Source organism: Peromyscus eremicus, chromosome 14, assembly GCF_949786415.1.
Source record: "Peromyscus eremicus chromosome 14, PerEre_H2_v1, whole genome shotgun sequence".
In the NCBI taxonomy this organism is placed as follows: Eukaryota; Metazoa; Chordata; class Mammalia; order Rodentia; family Cricetidae; genus Peromyscus; species Peromyscus eremicus.
Genome location: NC_081430.1, coordinates 80,022,244 through 80,037,729, shown reverse-complemented (window position 1 = coordinate 80,037,729; position 15,486 = coordinate 80,022,244). Strand labels below are relative to the sequence as shown.

The 15,486-nt window shown below is 46.2% G+C and overlaps 1 protein-coding gene across 4 annotated transcripts in view; it reads right to left on the bottom strand.

Moving 5' to 3' along the window:
* Nucleotides 1–13,586: 13,586 nt before the first annotated feature.
* Nucleotides 13,587–15,486, bottom strand: part of Pcnx1 (pecanex 1) — a 147,085-nt gene continuing 145,185 nt past the window's right edge. For all 4 annotated transcript variants that reach the window (XM_059279794.1, XM_059279795.1, XM_059279797.1 and 1 more), the window contains 3 exons: nucleotides 14,602–15,044; nucleotides 14,067–14,207; nucleotides 13,587–13,920 (listed from right to left, as the gene is read on the bottom strand). In XM_059279794.1, coding sequence (XP_059135777.1) covers nucleotides 13,780–13,920; nucleotides 14,067–14,207; nucleotides 14,602–15,044 — 725 coding nt within the window. In that variant the 3' untranslated portion in view covers nucleotides 13,587–13,779. The remainder of the gene's footprint in view (nucleotides 13,921–14,066; nucleotides 14,208–14,601; nucleotides 15,045–15,486) is intronic.

Genomic DNA, 15,486 nt, shown 5'->3' with positions numbered 1-15,486 from the left:
GAGCTACAGAACAGCTTAATTGCCATGCCGACACACAATGTCAAGTGGGTCTCCGTGTAAGCTTCCTGTGCTTACTGTGACCACGTCAACAATTACCAAGAAGTATTTTACCACATGAAACTGCCCTCCCGGCAGGATGGAGAAAAGCAGTAATGATGAGACTGTGGACCATCACTTGGGGCCTTAAGACTCTGATAATCAGGGGCTGGAGAGATGGCTCAGAGGTTAAGAGCACTGCTTGTTCTTCCAAAGGTCCTGAGTTCAATTCCCAGCAACCACATGGTGGCTCACAACCATCTGTAATGAGATCTGGTGCCCTCTTCTGGCCTGCAGGGATATGTGCAGACAAAACACTGTATACATAATAAATACTAAATAAATAAATAAATCTTAAAAAAAAAAAAAGACTCTGATAATCAGAAATCAAATAACCACAGTCAGGAACGTCACTGGAGAACCACACGTATACATGAGACATGTCATGTGCTTTATATATGCAGTAATCGAGGATAGTAACCACACGTATACGTGAGACATGTCATGTGCTTTATACACACAGTAAGTGAGGATAGTGTTGTTCCTGGAAGAGGGATGGATCACTTAGGAGAAGTCCAGTAAGCCTTGGCAGCAACAGGGATTCCATGGAAGTGGGATGTCATTGGCCAGAAGTCAGAGAGTTGGATGACGATGTAGTTTCCTAGCTAACAACGTGAGACTCTGTCTCAAAAGAGAATGAACAAGCCCACTTAGAATGGGTCTAGCCAGCTGGGGTCCTCAAGGGTGCCGGGCATGTGGGCCTTATTATGCCAAGGAAATATGTGGTGGAGAAATGGGAGAGAGAGAGAGAGAGAGAGAAGAGGAATAGTTCATGCACCATGGACAGCTGTAGAAAAGAAGAAATGAAGACGGCGAGGAGTAGGCAGATGTTGGAGGCCTGCTTGCCCCCTGGAGCCAGGGTGAAGGCATGAGGAATAGACTGAGGGGGGAGTCTGCTTGCCACCTGGGGCCATGGTGATGTCTGGGCTGGGCTGCTGACAAGGGCCATGTTTGGGTCCCTGATCCTACAGTAGCCAGGGTCTGTGTTGACGTCCATGGTTTCTGTTGCCATCAAGTGCCATACAGATTCCAGCGGGCTGGTCCGCCTCCTGGGGCTGTGTTTGGGTCCACGAGCCGTGCTGCCGCTGGGCCTGTACCAATCTGGGAGGCTTCTACCGCCACCTGGGGCCATGTTGACACCCAGGCCTAGGCTGCTGCCAAGGACCATGTCTGGGTCCATGGTCCTGCTGAAGCTGAGGTCTATATTGATGCTCATGTCCCATGGTATCACCAAAGGCCACATAAAGCCTGGGGTCTAGGCTGCAAACTGTGGCCTTGGTGTCCAGGGGCCATGCTGTTGCCAGAGCCATCCTGATCCAGGGTTACCACTTAGAGCTAGGGTGTCGAACAGACCGAGCTGCTGCCTGGGGCCATGTCTGGGTCCATGGCCCAGCTGCAGTTGAGGTCTATGTTGAAGTCTGTGGCCCAGGTTGCCACTAGAGCCCATACAGAGGCCTTGGATCTGGACCAAAGCCTGCAGCTTGGTTGGAGTATGGGAGCCACACCACAGCAGGGGCCATACAGATAAGGTGGCCTATGCTGCCACCTGGGGCCATGGTGGGTCCATGACCCTGTAGCAGCCAGGGTCCAGATTGATGTATGTGGCTTCTATTGCCACCAAGAGCCATGAGGATGGCCAGGATCAGATCAGCCACTTGAGTCCAAGCTGGTGTCTGAGGACCAGGATGCATCCAGATCTGTGTCCTACACTGCTACACTGAGTGTCCTACACTGCTACTCAATGCCATGGTGACATCCAGGCCAGAGCTGCCGCTGTGGGCCAACTCAGGGTCCATGGTCCTACTGCAGCCAAGGTCTGTGGTGATGTCCAATGCTCCTGTTACCATCAAAGGCCATGCAGACACCATAGATCAAGGGCTATTTTGGTGTCTCAGGGCCATACTGCTACTGGGGCAGTGGTGACATCCAGACCCAGCTGCTGCCGAGGACCATGTTGGGGGTCCGTGGTCTTATCACAGCTGGGGTCTGTGCTAAAGTCTGGGTCCTGCATTGCCACCAGAGGTCACATAGAGGCCCAGGGTCGGGGCTGCAATCTGAGGCCTTGGTGGTATCTGGCAGCCATACAGCCACCCGGACCATTCCCACCTGAGTGGCCATTCCTTCCACCCAGAGCCAGGATGTTGTTCGGGCCCAAGCTGATGCCCAAGGGCCATGTCTGGGTCCATGGTCCAGCTGCAGCTGGGGTCTGTGTTTATGTCTGTGGCCTGTGTCACCTCAGGAAGCCTTAGGAACCATGTGAGATGAAATCAGAGGGCCATGCTGATTGAGTCCCACCCTTCGCCAGCCCTGGGAAAGCTGGTCTTGCCTCTTGCTGGACACTATAGCAAGAGAGCTAGCCCTGGCATTTGGGAGAGATGCACAGACGAGGGTGACCCAACCTTGAGGGCATGGATGTAGGGGAGCTGACTACGCCCCCTCGCCTGAGGCGGGTGGTCCCATGGCTCAGACTTGGCTACCACCCAGGCCCACAGCCCAGCCTTGGGTTGACCTACCCTAGCATCTACCCCATCTAGGACCTGCTGGAGCTCATGAAGGGACTGGTCCTGCGGAATGATACCCACAAGATCTTCGGGGCAGCCACAGGATATCCTAGAGGAATTCTGGTGAGGATCCAGGGGTGATGGTGTACCAGAAACCAGAGGCCATGAACCAGACCAGTGGCTCATTGCAACGAGCATTGGCCAGTAAAGCTGATGGGACAAAGGGGTGTGCTATATCACACACTGAAGCCGCCAATGCCACCAGGATGAGTGAAGAGGTGTTGGAGAGGCAGGAAGAAGGAGAAGCAAAGAGATTTTTCTGTTATTGTTGTTGTTGTGGTTTAGTTTTTGAAGGTTTTTTGTTTTTGTTTTTACTTTTGTTTGCTTGCTTACTGTGTTTTCTTTTCTTTTCTGGGTGGGTGAAGCAGGGACGAGGGGAAGGATATGGGGAGACCAGAGGGTGAGCAGAATTGGCGTGCATGATGTGAAACTCTCAAAGAGTCAATAAAGAAGTGAGAGAGAGAGAGAGCGAGAGAGAGAGAGAGAGAGAGAGAGAGAGAGAGAGAGAGAGAGAGAGAGAGAGGGAGAATTTGAACAAAACCAGTAACAACAGCAACACAAACATGGAAACAGCATTCAGGGAGCTGGGAAGGATGTGGCTGAGACTAGAAACTCTTTGTCTAACCTACTGCATAGTGGAAAAGGACCACAGAGACGTGTGTGTGTGTGTGTGTGTGTGTGTGTGTGTGTGTGTGTGTGTGTTTCCATTACAAGGGCTGGGGATGTAGCTCACTATCAATAGAGTGCTTAGTAATATTCAGGAAGTCCTGAGTTCAAGCCCAAGCATAAACCTGGTGTGGTGTTATGAGACTGTAATCCCAGGACTCTGGAAGTAGAAACAAGGGGATCAGAAGTTTAAGCTCACCCATGGTTACTTAGCGATTCTGAGGTAAGCCTGGGCTACACGAGACCATCTCAAAAACAAATCAAAACAAAATCAGTCAATCAACCAATCAATGCATGCCTATACAAATTAAAACACTGTAAATGTGTGGACCGAAGAGGGGATCACCTTTGTTATGACCCATCATCTTCTCTGGCAGCAAATCCCTGTCCCTTCTCGTGGGTGGTGAACAGTCAGTCTCCCGTGAGCTTCCAGACTGTCCCACATAGCTATAGACATGAAATAATAGCAGACATACCTGTGTCCACTAGGCTGCAGGCACTATTCTGAGTTTACACACACACACACACACACACACACACACACACACACACACGCACACAAAGACATACCCTTCTTGAATGCCACTCATTTTTCAAACTTGCTTTTTGCTTTGATATGTATTGGAAGTTTTTTTTTTAAACAAGTACTTACAAATCTGTCTCCTTTGCTAAAAATTCATCCTACGGTTTAAAAAGTAGTGCCTACATCTGGTAGAACTCCAGGGGGAGTATGGAGAACAGACGGTAACATTTCCTGCCTGCAGCTTTCATTTTGCTTGAAGTATGTTTCTATTGTCTAGGCACCTCATTCATGTCTCTATATTTTTAACCTTTAAAAAATCAGTATCACCACCCACTGCCTCACATCATACACCTGTATTAGTTACTTTTCTATTGTGATAAAACACCACAAACAAGGCAACTTAACAAAAGGAAGCATTTAATTGGACTTACAGTTCCAGAGGGTTAGAGTCCGTGATGGCAGAGTGAAGCCGTGGTGGCAGGAACAGCTGAGAGCTCATATCTTAAAGCCACAAGCAGAAGGCAGAGGACACCCTGGGAATGGCATTACTCTTTTCAGACCTCAGAGTCCACTCCCAGTGACACACCTCCTCCAACAATGCTACTGTTGTGGAATGTTTAACTATGAAAAGATGTGTTGCGTTTGTTTATGCTGTGGAATATTACTTTCACCGTGTAAAGGTTTGTAACCTTGTTTCTGCTGCCTTTGTTAACGAGGTAAGGATGTGTTACATTTGTTTGTGCTGCATTTGTTTAATTATGTAAAGATGTGTTGTATTTGTTTCACCTTACCCAAAGCACCTGACTGGTCTAATAAATAAAAAGCGAGGCAGGAGAGGGATAGGTGGGGCTGGAGGGCAGAGAGAATAAGTAGGAGAAATCTAGGCTCTAGAAAAAGAGAAGGAAAGAACCAGGGAGAAAGAGAGGGACATGCCCAGGGCCAGAAGCCAGCCAGCCGCCAGCCAGCCAGACACAGAATAGAACACACAAGAAAGAAAGGTAAAAAGCCCTGAGGCAAAACGTAGATGAAAAGAAACAGGCTAAGTTATAAGAGCTAGCGGGACAAGCGTAAGATAAGGCCGAGCATTCATAACTAGTAAGAAGTCTCCGTGTCGTGATTTGGGAGCTGGTCGGTGGCCAAAAGAAAAAGCCTGGCACAGGCCACACCTCATAAATCTTCCCAAACAGTCCCACCAACTAGGGGTCAAGTATCCAAACAGAAGAGCCAATGGGAGCCCTTATCATTCAAACACCACAACACCCAAGTACTGGCCTTGAACCCACCATGCATGGCCACATTCTTTTTTAAAATAGATCTATTTTTATTATTTTTAAATTATGTGTGTATGTTACATATCTGTGTGCATGATTGTGCACACGAGTGCATGTGTCCTTGGAGGCCAGAAGGTGTCAGATCTCCTGGAGCTGGAGTTAAAGGCAGTTGTTAGCTGCCTCATGTGGGTGCTGGGAACTGAACTTGGATCCTCTGGAAGAGCAATAGTTACTGCTAACCACTGTGACATCTTTTCAGTCACCACCACACTCCTTCTGATTGCTGCAGATTAATTCACGGAACACATTCAGCACTCTGCACTCACTCTCCTTTGGACAGGGTTCATTCACTCTGTTTATTTCAGCGACAACAAAGGATGCAGTGAACGCCCTGATATTTACATATTCCCTCGTGTTTATTGGTCACTGCTCAGTGGTCTCGGATAACCAGCCGCTTCTGCATTCTCTCGTCATGCACCCCCTGAATTTTAGTAGGTACATGCCACACAGAGTAAAGACGACATCTCCTAGCATCCCTGTTGCCATGTGATTATACTCTAGTCAAGGAGACTTAGCAGCTTCAGGGTTGGGGCCCTAAAGAGAAAGAATGTAGCTGGGCACAGGGACACACTACTGCAGTCTCAGTACTCTGGAGGATGAGGCAGGAGGATCCCAAGTTCAAGACTTACCTGGGTGACCAAGTAAGATGAGTTACTGTCTCAAAACAACAACACAACCACCCAAATCCCACTAAACCAAAACCAACAATCGCCCCGAAACAAAACACACCAACAAAATCCAAATGGGGGTTGGTAGCTATTTCCCCAAGGTTTTCCTAGGAGACCCAAGCTGGGTTGTGGATGCTGGGCACTGTTCACCACTGTGCAGGGAAGGCACAATGCCAGGAAACAACGCCCCTTCCACCAACCCTGTCCTTAGGGGGAGCCTTGCTGTTATGTGCAGGAAGGTATGTGCTTCTACTGCGTCCTCCACAGTGACACTCCATCACCCAGGCACACTGCTCACTCCAAGTCACCAGAGCAGCTGGTGCAGGTTACCTGCCCCCACTCTGCTACACTCAGCTTGCCCCTATCTGCCAGCTTGGAAAGCAGGGTACTTGGTGCTCTGTCTTGAAACTCCCATCCCTGAGAGGAGCCCAGAGTCCTCAGCTCCCCCTGGCACTTGTGGGACGCACCATCCTTACAGATGCACACGGTACCCATGTGAAGAGCCAGGGAACACTTGTGTATGCTGGGACACTGCAGCCAGAGTTTGTCAACTGGAGATGGAAATCGGCAACTCCACACAGGTGCTTCTCTTCTCATCCATCTCTAGCAATGTAGCTTAACACCTACTTACGTAGCCTTTACATTGCCTGGCTATCATGAGAAGTCTGGAGGGCACAAGACACATAGCAGAAGTCCCAGGGACATAGCTCAGGGCAGTACACTTACTTAGAAAGTGCATGGCCCTGGGGCCAATCCCTAAACCACACACACACAGAGCATACTGGATGTGTGCATGCCACATGTACATACCACATCATTTTATACAAAGGACCTAAAGCACCCAAAGAGTTGGCTCTAGAACAGTCTTTTGGTTCTAGAGTCTAAAGCACCTTGTACAAAACCAAGGCTTCAAGTGCTGAGGTTTGAATAGACAATCTTGATTTCAAGCTTTATGATTGCAGGGCCTACATAGACATTTGCCAGGGAAAGAATTTCAATGGTGACGAGTGTGAAGCAGGTCCAGGAGCCAGGGAGTAATGGCCAGGGTGGGTCTACCCATGGGGGGTTGATGTGCCTTTTGTTGGTTGCTGTTTTCATGCTCCCCTCCCCCTGCTTCTGGAAAGGCATCTCAAGGGTACTGTTCTCCGCATGCACAGCCCACCCGTGTCTGTCCAGTGTGGGCTGAGCTGCTGCTGCCACCTCCTGGCGGAATGTCAGGGGCACAGCAGAGCCACTTCATTGGCTTGAGATTTAGGGGCTTTCTGGATCCCAGGGCTCTCATTTCCTCTAGGATAAAAGGGAAGGCTGTCCTGAGCACACTGCTGTCACAGGTGGGGCTGGAAACGTTGTCCCTACCTGGCTCTTCATGATGGCCGACCATGTACGCTGTCCAGTCCTGTGTGTGTCTGTGCTGAAGAGGAGCAGCCTGGCAGGTGGGCATGACTGGTCCTTGCTTCAGCCCTCCCGCAGGAAGAAAATCTGGGTGTTTCATGAAAAAAAAAACTGAGCGCCAAAGCCCACAAGCAGCTTCAGCATACTAAAGGATTGCCTTGTCTTCCTAGCCACAGCCCCATTGAGCCTCTTGACTCTTGCCTTGGTTTACAGTTTTGAGTTCCTGTAGCCAAGATCCTGTCATGTCCATACACTGGAGCTGAACACAGGGAAAATATGAGACGTTCTTTGGCCAGTATAGTTGCCAGCACTTCCAGAATTTATTTTTATGTAGCCCTTCTCTCTAGCCTGTGACCACAGATGCTGTGTGCCACTGGACTCTTCAGACTCAAAGAATCACCCGTTCCCCTGGACTGTCAAGTCCTTGCCTAGGAAGTAGCCTCAACCACTTCTGGAGGCAGGTCTCCTCCCTAGTCCTTGTACCTAGTCTGAAGAGGTAGTGGTTATGCTGAACTAGCTGTGGGCTTGGTGGAAGCTTGTGTGGCCACTGCATGGTGGGTCGACTTTCTCCTCTGGCCAGCACTTCCTCCAGCCCTCACAGGGTAAAATTAGTGCCCTGGAGAAACACCCAAAGGATGAGGGCAGCTGCTCCCTCACCTGAAGCAAAGTGTCAGTGCTATCTGGGATGCTGACTTTATCTGATACAAACAGGTTTTGAGATGAGACCAGAGATCTGCTGTATTCTCATACGGGCCAGTTAGTAACAATACTATTAAATAAAATAAAAAATAAGTATCTATCAATCCAATATTCCCAGAAACAAAAGGAAACATGAACCTGACTTTCCCCTTTGGCAGAGCTAACTCACTTATGTTAAGTGCTGGCTGAATAGTCAGGAAGCCACAGTCAGGTGACCCTTAAAAGCTCACCTTGCCTACCTCAGGGAAGATGTCCCCACATGGTTACAGCCAGCAAAGCACCTTGGATGATTTGAGATGAAAATTCCTAAGTAAACTGCACTAAAAGGTGGAGGTCTCATGGGACCCAAGTTTCATATCAACAGCCCCAGGAATTAGCTCCAAGATGAGCATGACTCTCAAGGGGACCCTTCCTTCCTTTGAAGATGGTTTGCTTAACTGGCATGTTTCCTGTTACAGATCTACACTGTCCTTAAGATGGAACACTGCCAGGAGAGAGGGAGCAAATTGCTGGGGATTCTGGTGCAGAAAGTAAATAATCTGCCACCCACCAGTTCTTACTGGTTAAAATGATGCAGCAGGCGCCTAGTCCAGAGTATGTAAATTCTCTCCATACACGTTTGCATCCTGAAGGATGTGTGAAGACACCAGTTGGTGAGTGTGCAGCCCTGGTACACTAACTGAGATGCTCTTCCTTCCTCTGCACTGTACATTAGTACAACAAAACACATGTACACTGTACACGTAAACATGTGCGTCTGGCATGTTCTACCATTAACATGTAATGTTTACCTCAGAGGGCGGAGACACCTTTGTGCAAGAGGTAATACAGTGCACTTTTATCTGGTGTAAGCCCAAACCCCACGTTTACAGGCTTAAAATGTTACTTCAGAACTAAGTGTGGTTTTAAAAATATGTACAGCTAATATACTGTATTCTATGTTTGTTTAATTTGACAAAAAAAAATGGACAGAAGGCAAAATGAAAAAGATTTATTTCCTGTGTTTTTATCCATGGCCAATACTGTATTTTTTCTGATGAATATATGTCAAAAGACCTCTCAGCTTTATTTTCCATTTTAAACAACTACAGTATTTACAAGCAGTTTACAGTAACACACACATTCACAGACACGCGCAAGGACACATATCCTTATCTCTGGTGTATACTGAATGCTGGTAAAGGCAATGACCTTTCAGAGCCCATGATCAGAAAAAGGGAAAGCTATCCTCCTTTCACAGATCCACTCACCCACAACCATTTCTAACATCCCTTCCTCCTTTTCCTCATGCAGAACTCACTGCCATACTTGAACAGGGTTAATGTAATCAATGTTGACAATGTACTGAAACTAGAGCTTTAAAAAAGCACGAGCCGATACAACTCTCCCCATTTCTATTGTTTTGGTTTCTGACTCAAGCTTCACATACAAAGAATTTTGTTCAATAACAAGCACACCGACCCCAAGAGGCATCTGGAGCAGCCATCTCACCCTCCGTGGTACAGATGTAAAGGTAATGTGGACTCACCCTCACCACCTGTCAGAGGACCTCTGTTACTCCTACTGGTTCCAATGAAGCATAAGAAGAGGGAGAGCCTATATAATAGGTATAAGTATGACGTCCAAGCTGTGTGTAACCCAGCATGACCATCAGCTTGAGTTCCCTGGACAATTCTACACTGAGTCCACAAACATCAGGATGTTCAGCTTACAGATGAGCGTCTGCCCCAATTCAGAAAGGACAGCTGTTTCTAGGCAAGAAAGAGAAACCCTCACCACACAGTTCTTGACAGGTGACTCATTACAGAAAATAGACCTCTCTATTCAAGCCAAGTTAGAGCCTTCCAGACCTATTTGATAACCAATTCCTTTCTGATTACAGCTTGTGAATAGGTTAACAAGTTTCAAATGCGACAGCTTGGGTGTTCATCGACTAGATGATTTTAAAAGAGAATGAGGAAAAGCCTGGACTTAAATACTTACTTTATAAAATGCCTGTGTATCCAACGTATTCAAATCTGTACCACCTGAAACACACTGCAGAATCTAATTACCTCTTTCTCCTGATCAGTAAAACTTAATATCCATCTAAGACTGAAACAGAAAGTCCAAAGGCCATCAGCAGGCTCCATGCACCATTTTAAGTCTGAACTGAATTTCCATTCATCTTGGAGTTAAAGAAAATGGTTCTAAGACCAATCTTATCCGAACAGTGTATCGTCTCACAAGTGAAGTGAGTCTGTGTCCAAAGTAACTTTATATGACTACTACAAGAGATGAGAAAGACTACTGAGGACTTAAAAAAATAAAAACCCAGAAATAAATTTGCTTGTATTAATGAGAAAGTACTTAAATATAAAAGTAATTAACACATTGGACAGCAGTTTATATTTTGGTAGCTAGTAAACATAAATTCAAAGAATTCTCGCATAACACTTTTTTTTCAAGTCACATATTGAGAACAAAGGATAATAGAAATTTAGCTAAAAAGAGAGATAATTTTAGACACTGGGCAAATATTAAAGACACAGTTTTTGATGAATTCCTCAAGACTGCAACCCATCAGGTGAGTTCTAGGCTGAGGCAGAAAGAAGCTGGTAGGAAAGTAAGCAGAATTTACAAAGGCCTGGTGACCCTGGCTCCAGTGTGAGGCTTATTTTATATTTTGACAGGAGACAGAAAAACTAATTCAGAAAGAGTTCATAATGACCTATGGTTTCCTATATAAGAATTTGCATGGGTGCTGTTTAACATTCAATACCCAGAGTCATTTTCTGTCTTTCAAGAGAGAAATAGTGTCTGTTCTCTTCTGGTTCAAGTACTGGAAGTATTATCAATATACTTCAAAAAATTTTTTTTCAAAACACCTCCAATCTAATGGAATTTTATCCCCTGCCAGCAGAAACAGAAGTCAGAACACGGAATGCTTGCTCACTCACCTCAAAAGTAATTATTGTCTTCCTGTAAAGCTTCCACATCGCCTCATCTGTACCCTCCCAAGTCCCATGTGCCACACCACTGCATGTTAATCTAGACTCAAGGACAGAGTAAAGCTTCTTAGCAGAAAGCCCACTTGAAAAGTCTTATTGGCTCTGGAAAATGGTATAGAAGGGGAGTTCCCACCACGGTATGGGCTGAAAGAGTCATCAAAAGCCTCGTTTAGGGATACAAATAGTTGGTTGTGGGTTTTTTGTTTTGTTTTTTTTTTTGTAATTTTTGTCACTAAAGATGAAATCAAGGCCATTCCAGGATTGTCCACTCAAAGTGGGGCAAGATAAGAAAGAAAATCAGAGACTTCAATGGTGCAGCTCTATCTAAAGGAAATAAAAAGTTGTTTTAATTACTTGCAAAATTACGTTAAAAGCACTGAAGTATGCTGGAGTTTTGTACTTTAGTGAGAAATGCTAAGCAGAAAATCTAAACTACTAGCTTGCTATCTAGGTGGGTACTTGGAGACAAAGAATCTATAATAAATTTAATCTTCAAACACAAATCTTCAATTACTGCTATCCTCCCTGCTGAAATTAGAAAAGTATTTTTTTAAGGTTATCAGTTTTAGATTAAAAAACTAAAAACAAGACTTCTCTTAGGGTTCCTAATTTATAAATTTAATAAAGTTATACAGTAACAACACCACCTTGTTTCAAGAAAAATGTCCAACTTTCCCAAATTAAGACTTGATATACATGTTCCATACAGAACCCCGTCTTACATATGGAATCTTACTTCCGGAGCATTTAATACCTAACAATCATGAGAGGGACTAGGCATAAACAGAATTCTGACCTTTGACCAAATCATCTCAAGTTCATCTTCCGATGCTTTCTCTGTGGCAAGATGGATCATCTTCCACCTTAGACCCCAAACCCTCCACTTACTTCTCCGCCTAGGAATAGTCAGGAAAAGATCAAGCTCCTTTCTGAGCAGGGAAGGGACCAGCAGCGGGGAGCACAAGTCCTTTGAGAGGTTTCAAACACGGACACACAGGCTAGGTGTTTAGCTTCAGAAAGACCACCACTGAACACACTGCACAGCATGGATCTGCCCAAAGGAGGCAACGGAACAGAGGACCAGAAGCGGGAAGAGACACTGTAAAGTGGTTAATTTAGAGATAGAAAGAGCTCCTTTTGTAAAGGTTCAATAAGTCATCTGACACATAGTTCTCAACAATAAAGTTTGCAAAGTTTAAAGTCTATGGAAACGTCAATACAAGGCACATTGGGTTCGGAACGACCACCGATTTTGAGAGTAACACGGGGAAACAAACAGGGTTTGAAGCACAGGTGTGGGAAGACTCTCCCAGCTGCTGCTGTCAGCTCTCGTCCTGTCTCCTGTACCATCAGGCCACACGTGACACCTGCATCCTAGTCAGGGGGAACAACGGCTCTCTCCTCTCACCTCAGAAGATATTACATCTGTGTGGCCTAACACAGACGCCACGGAGTCAACCGGCCAGTGCCACACGTTGGAATGGTCACAGCTCAGACCAATGACCAGCTTCTTTCTGCGGTCTGTCCATGGGGAGACAGACGGCTGCTCCCAGGTGCTCAGAGGAGACGGGCGATTTTCTTTGGAGTTTAAAACAAAGGGAATTTCAAGCATTTTAAAAATGCTTCAAGTTGCAAATGAAACCTAAACTGCAGTTTGCACGCAGCCGCACTGTAAATCCAAGGTACAGAATTCCCTGAATACATGCTCCTTAAAAACCAATATAATTTATGAGACAACATATGAGTTAAGTCAATTGCACAGTTATAAATATCTTAAATGACAGGTATACACCATAAATTACAGGAAATCAATTCAAGTAATAGAGACAGAACACGGAGGAAGCAAAGTGCGGACCTGCTAAGGACGACAGAGCAAGAATCGCGCCACATAGACAACTGTGTTTGAAAAACTTTACTTGAGAAACTGAACTTCATGTGAGTAACTTCAAGAGCTAGGAACTCTTCAAACAAAAGGCAACCAATCCTTCAAGTTCCTGGGCCTTCGTCATCTTCTTGAAAAGCAAAAGCATGTTCCAGAAGTAACTCCACAGAGCCTGGCTCCAGCTGGAGAGGCGCGGTGCACTTGCTGGCGGTGGCGCTCGCCAGGCCGATCCTCTGGTCACCAGCTCTGGGAAATGTCAGGGATGAAGCTATGTGTGTGTCTCCAGAGTCCAGCACACTAACAGAAAAGGAACAGCAGGGCCTGGGGGCTATGGGGCGGGCGCGGGGGGGGGGGGGGGGGGGGGGGGCTAATCCTGAAGGCAATTTAAATAATGGTATTTTATTTTTATATATAAATAAATGTTCTGAGAAATCTCAGATTTAGTGCATTGCTGTAAAAAATTAGTGCAGTTTTTTTTCATTAAAGTTTTTAGCTTTCAAGGAATAAGATAAACCTACATCTATTCATCATCTTTCTCACTGTACATATACTTTTATACTGTTATGTGTCGAACCGAATGTTTCCACATGGGTCTGTTTGTAAAAATCATGGTCAATGGATTTCATTTTCTACGACAAAAACCATGGCAACTGTTTTTGGCAAAGAAATTAGAAAAATATGAGCTCAGAGTTAGAGACAAGAGTCTGTGGGTTAAAGCATAAATGCATAGAGAGCCTTTCATAGACAGGCTCCAACAGAAGTTTGCCTTTCATGCAGCTAACTTAAAAAAATATTTCCGCTTTATTTGGGGATGGAGACAGTGACAGGAGTCGGGTGGAGGCGCTTAACCAGGCCACTGTTCAAGTCTTGGCTGGGAAGGGCAGGCGGTCCCGCAGGCGGGTCTTCTGCAACCTTACTCTCTCTCCAAGGGTGGGAAGCCAGAGAAAGGAATGCAGGCACACAATGCGGGCTCACACTTCTGCCCCCAGTTCCAGTACCCCAGTTTCAATGACAGTCACGTATTTATCATCAATCTGGACCAGGAGCACTGTCTTGTCGATGTGGGACCTTGTACCTGGGTCTCTGCTGCAAGGCACCCATCGGTGAATCACCTATGAATCAGAATAAATGTGCAATTAGAGTTTGCATGTACTCGTGAACTCACTGGTACCCGGTGCAGTTCTGCTAAGGACTCAAGCAGGGAGACAGAGCAGCCCAAACTACCAAGAGCACACAGCAGCTTCCCTGGAGAACTCACATGGCCTTCCATGCCCTCCTGGGGACTCCAGTCTTTCCAGCTGTTTCTCCCAGCTTTTAACCGAATTCCTTCATCAGGCCACTGCAGCTCTTTCCTTTTTGACAGGTTAATCCCTTCCAGAATCTGACTGAGATCCACAATCTAAACAGATACATATTCCAGTTCACATTTTCCCTTGATGATGAAAAATGTAAGACTAAACAAAATTCTCTCTAGGACTCTTTGCATTTTAAATTCTCTACTGCTTACTGTGGAATTTAAAAAAAAAAAAAAAAAAAAAGGAAGAAATCTAAACAGCCCCAAATCCATCCCTTTTGGACTACCTTTCTGCAATGATGCATCAACGCTGAGTGGGGACAGGTATTACTGACCCAAAAACTGGTGCTTTCATTTTTAAGTTGGCAGAAAAAATTTCCCCAACATTCCAAAGTGCTCGGATTCCCCATCTAAATAAATGAAATTTCACCGAGTCCCCACTCAACAAGTAAGACACAAAGCCGGAAGCGGATCAGCAGGAACTCTCCGGCCTGCTCACCTGGACTCTGTAAACCACCTCCCCCTTCCTGGCATGTGAACCGTTGGCAGGACTTAAGGTGCTGCCTGGCGGGGCCTCAGTGGCACTGCTCTGGCTGCCCTCTGCCCCAAGAAAGCCCACGAGGGTGTGGTGCTTGCAGGCTGGGATGCTTTGGCTGGAGCTGCTGGAGGAGGGATGGCCGTGCTGCACAGAGGCCACGCCGCCCTGGCTGGTGGCTTCCACCTGGTTCCCCATGGAGAGGCGGGACTGGATGGAGGCCGGCAGGTTTCGCAGTGAGATCTGGCTGGTGGAGGAGCGCCGGCAGGGCACGAAGCCCGTGGCGGACATCCGGAGGGACGAGTGGCGGCTGCTGTAGCAGTAGGAAGACTGGCTGGCCATGGAGGCCCGCGCTGGGGACTGTCTGACCAGGCTGGACTGCACCGAGTGGGCGCTGTGGCTAGTGCCTGGCAGGGAGCAAAGACAGCTTCACCAACAAAGACAAGTCACAGCTGGGCTGTGTGCGGGGCTTTCTCAAACTGTCCCCCTAAGCGATCACCCCGTAAGGCTACAGAATTTAACATTTATGTCTAAAACTTTGAAGGTAACAAAAAAGAAATAATTCCTGAAATCTATTTTCTTGTATTCCTATAAAACTAATTTTCTATTTCTTAAAGCTTTTTAAAATTCAAATTCTAGGGTATAAGAAAAAATAATTTACGGCAAATTTCTTAATTTAAGGTTAGAATAAATTCTAAAATATTTTTTACAGAGGTATTTCAGAAAGATAAGAATTAAAAAAATAGATGAACTATTTTTGGAAATGACAGAATCAGGAATGTTTAAAGAAACACTGTGTGGGACTGGAGAGATAGCTCAGCAATTCAGAGAACCGGCTGCTCTTGCACA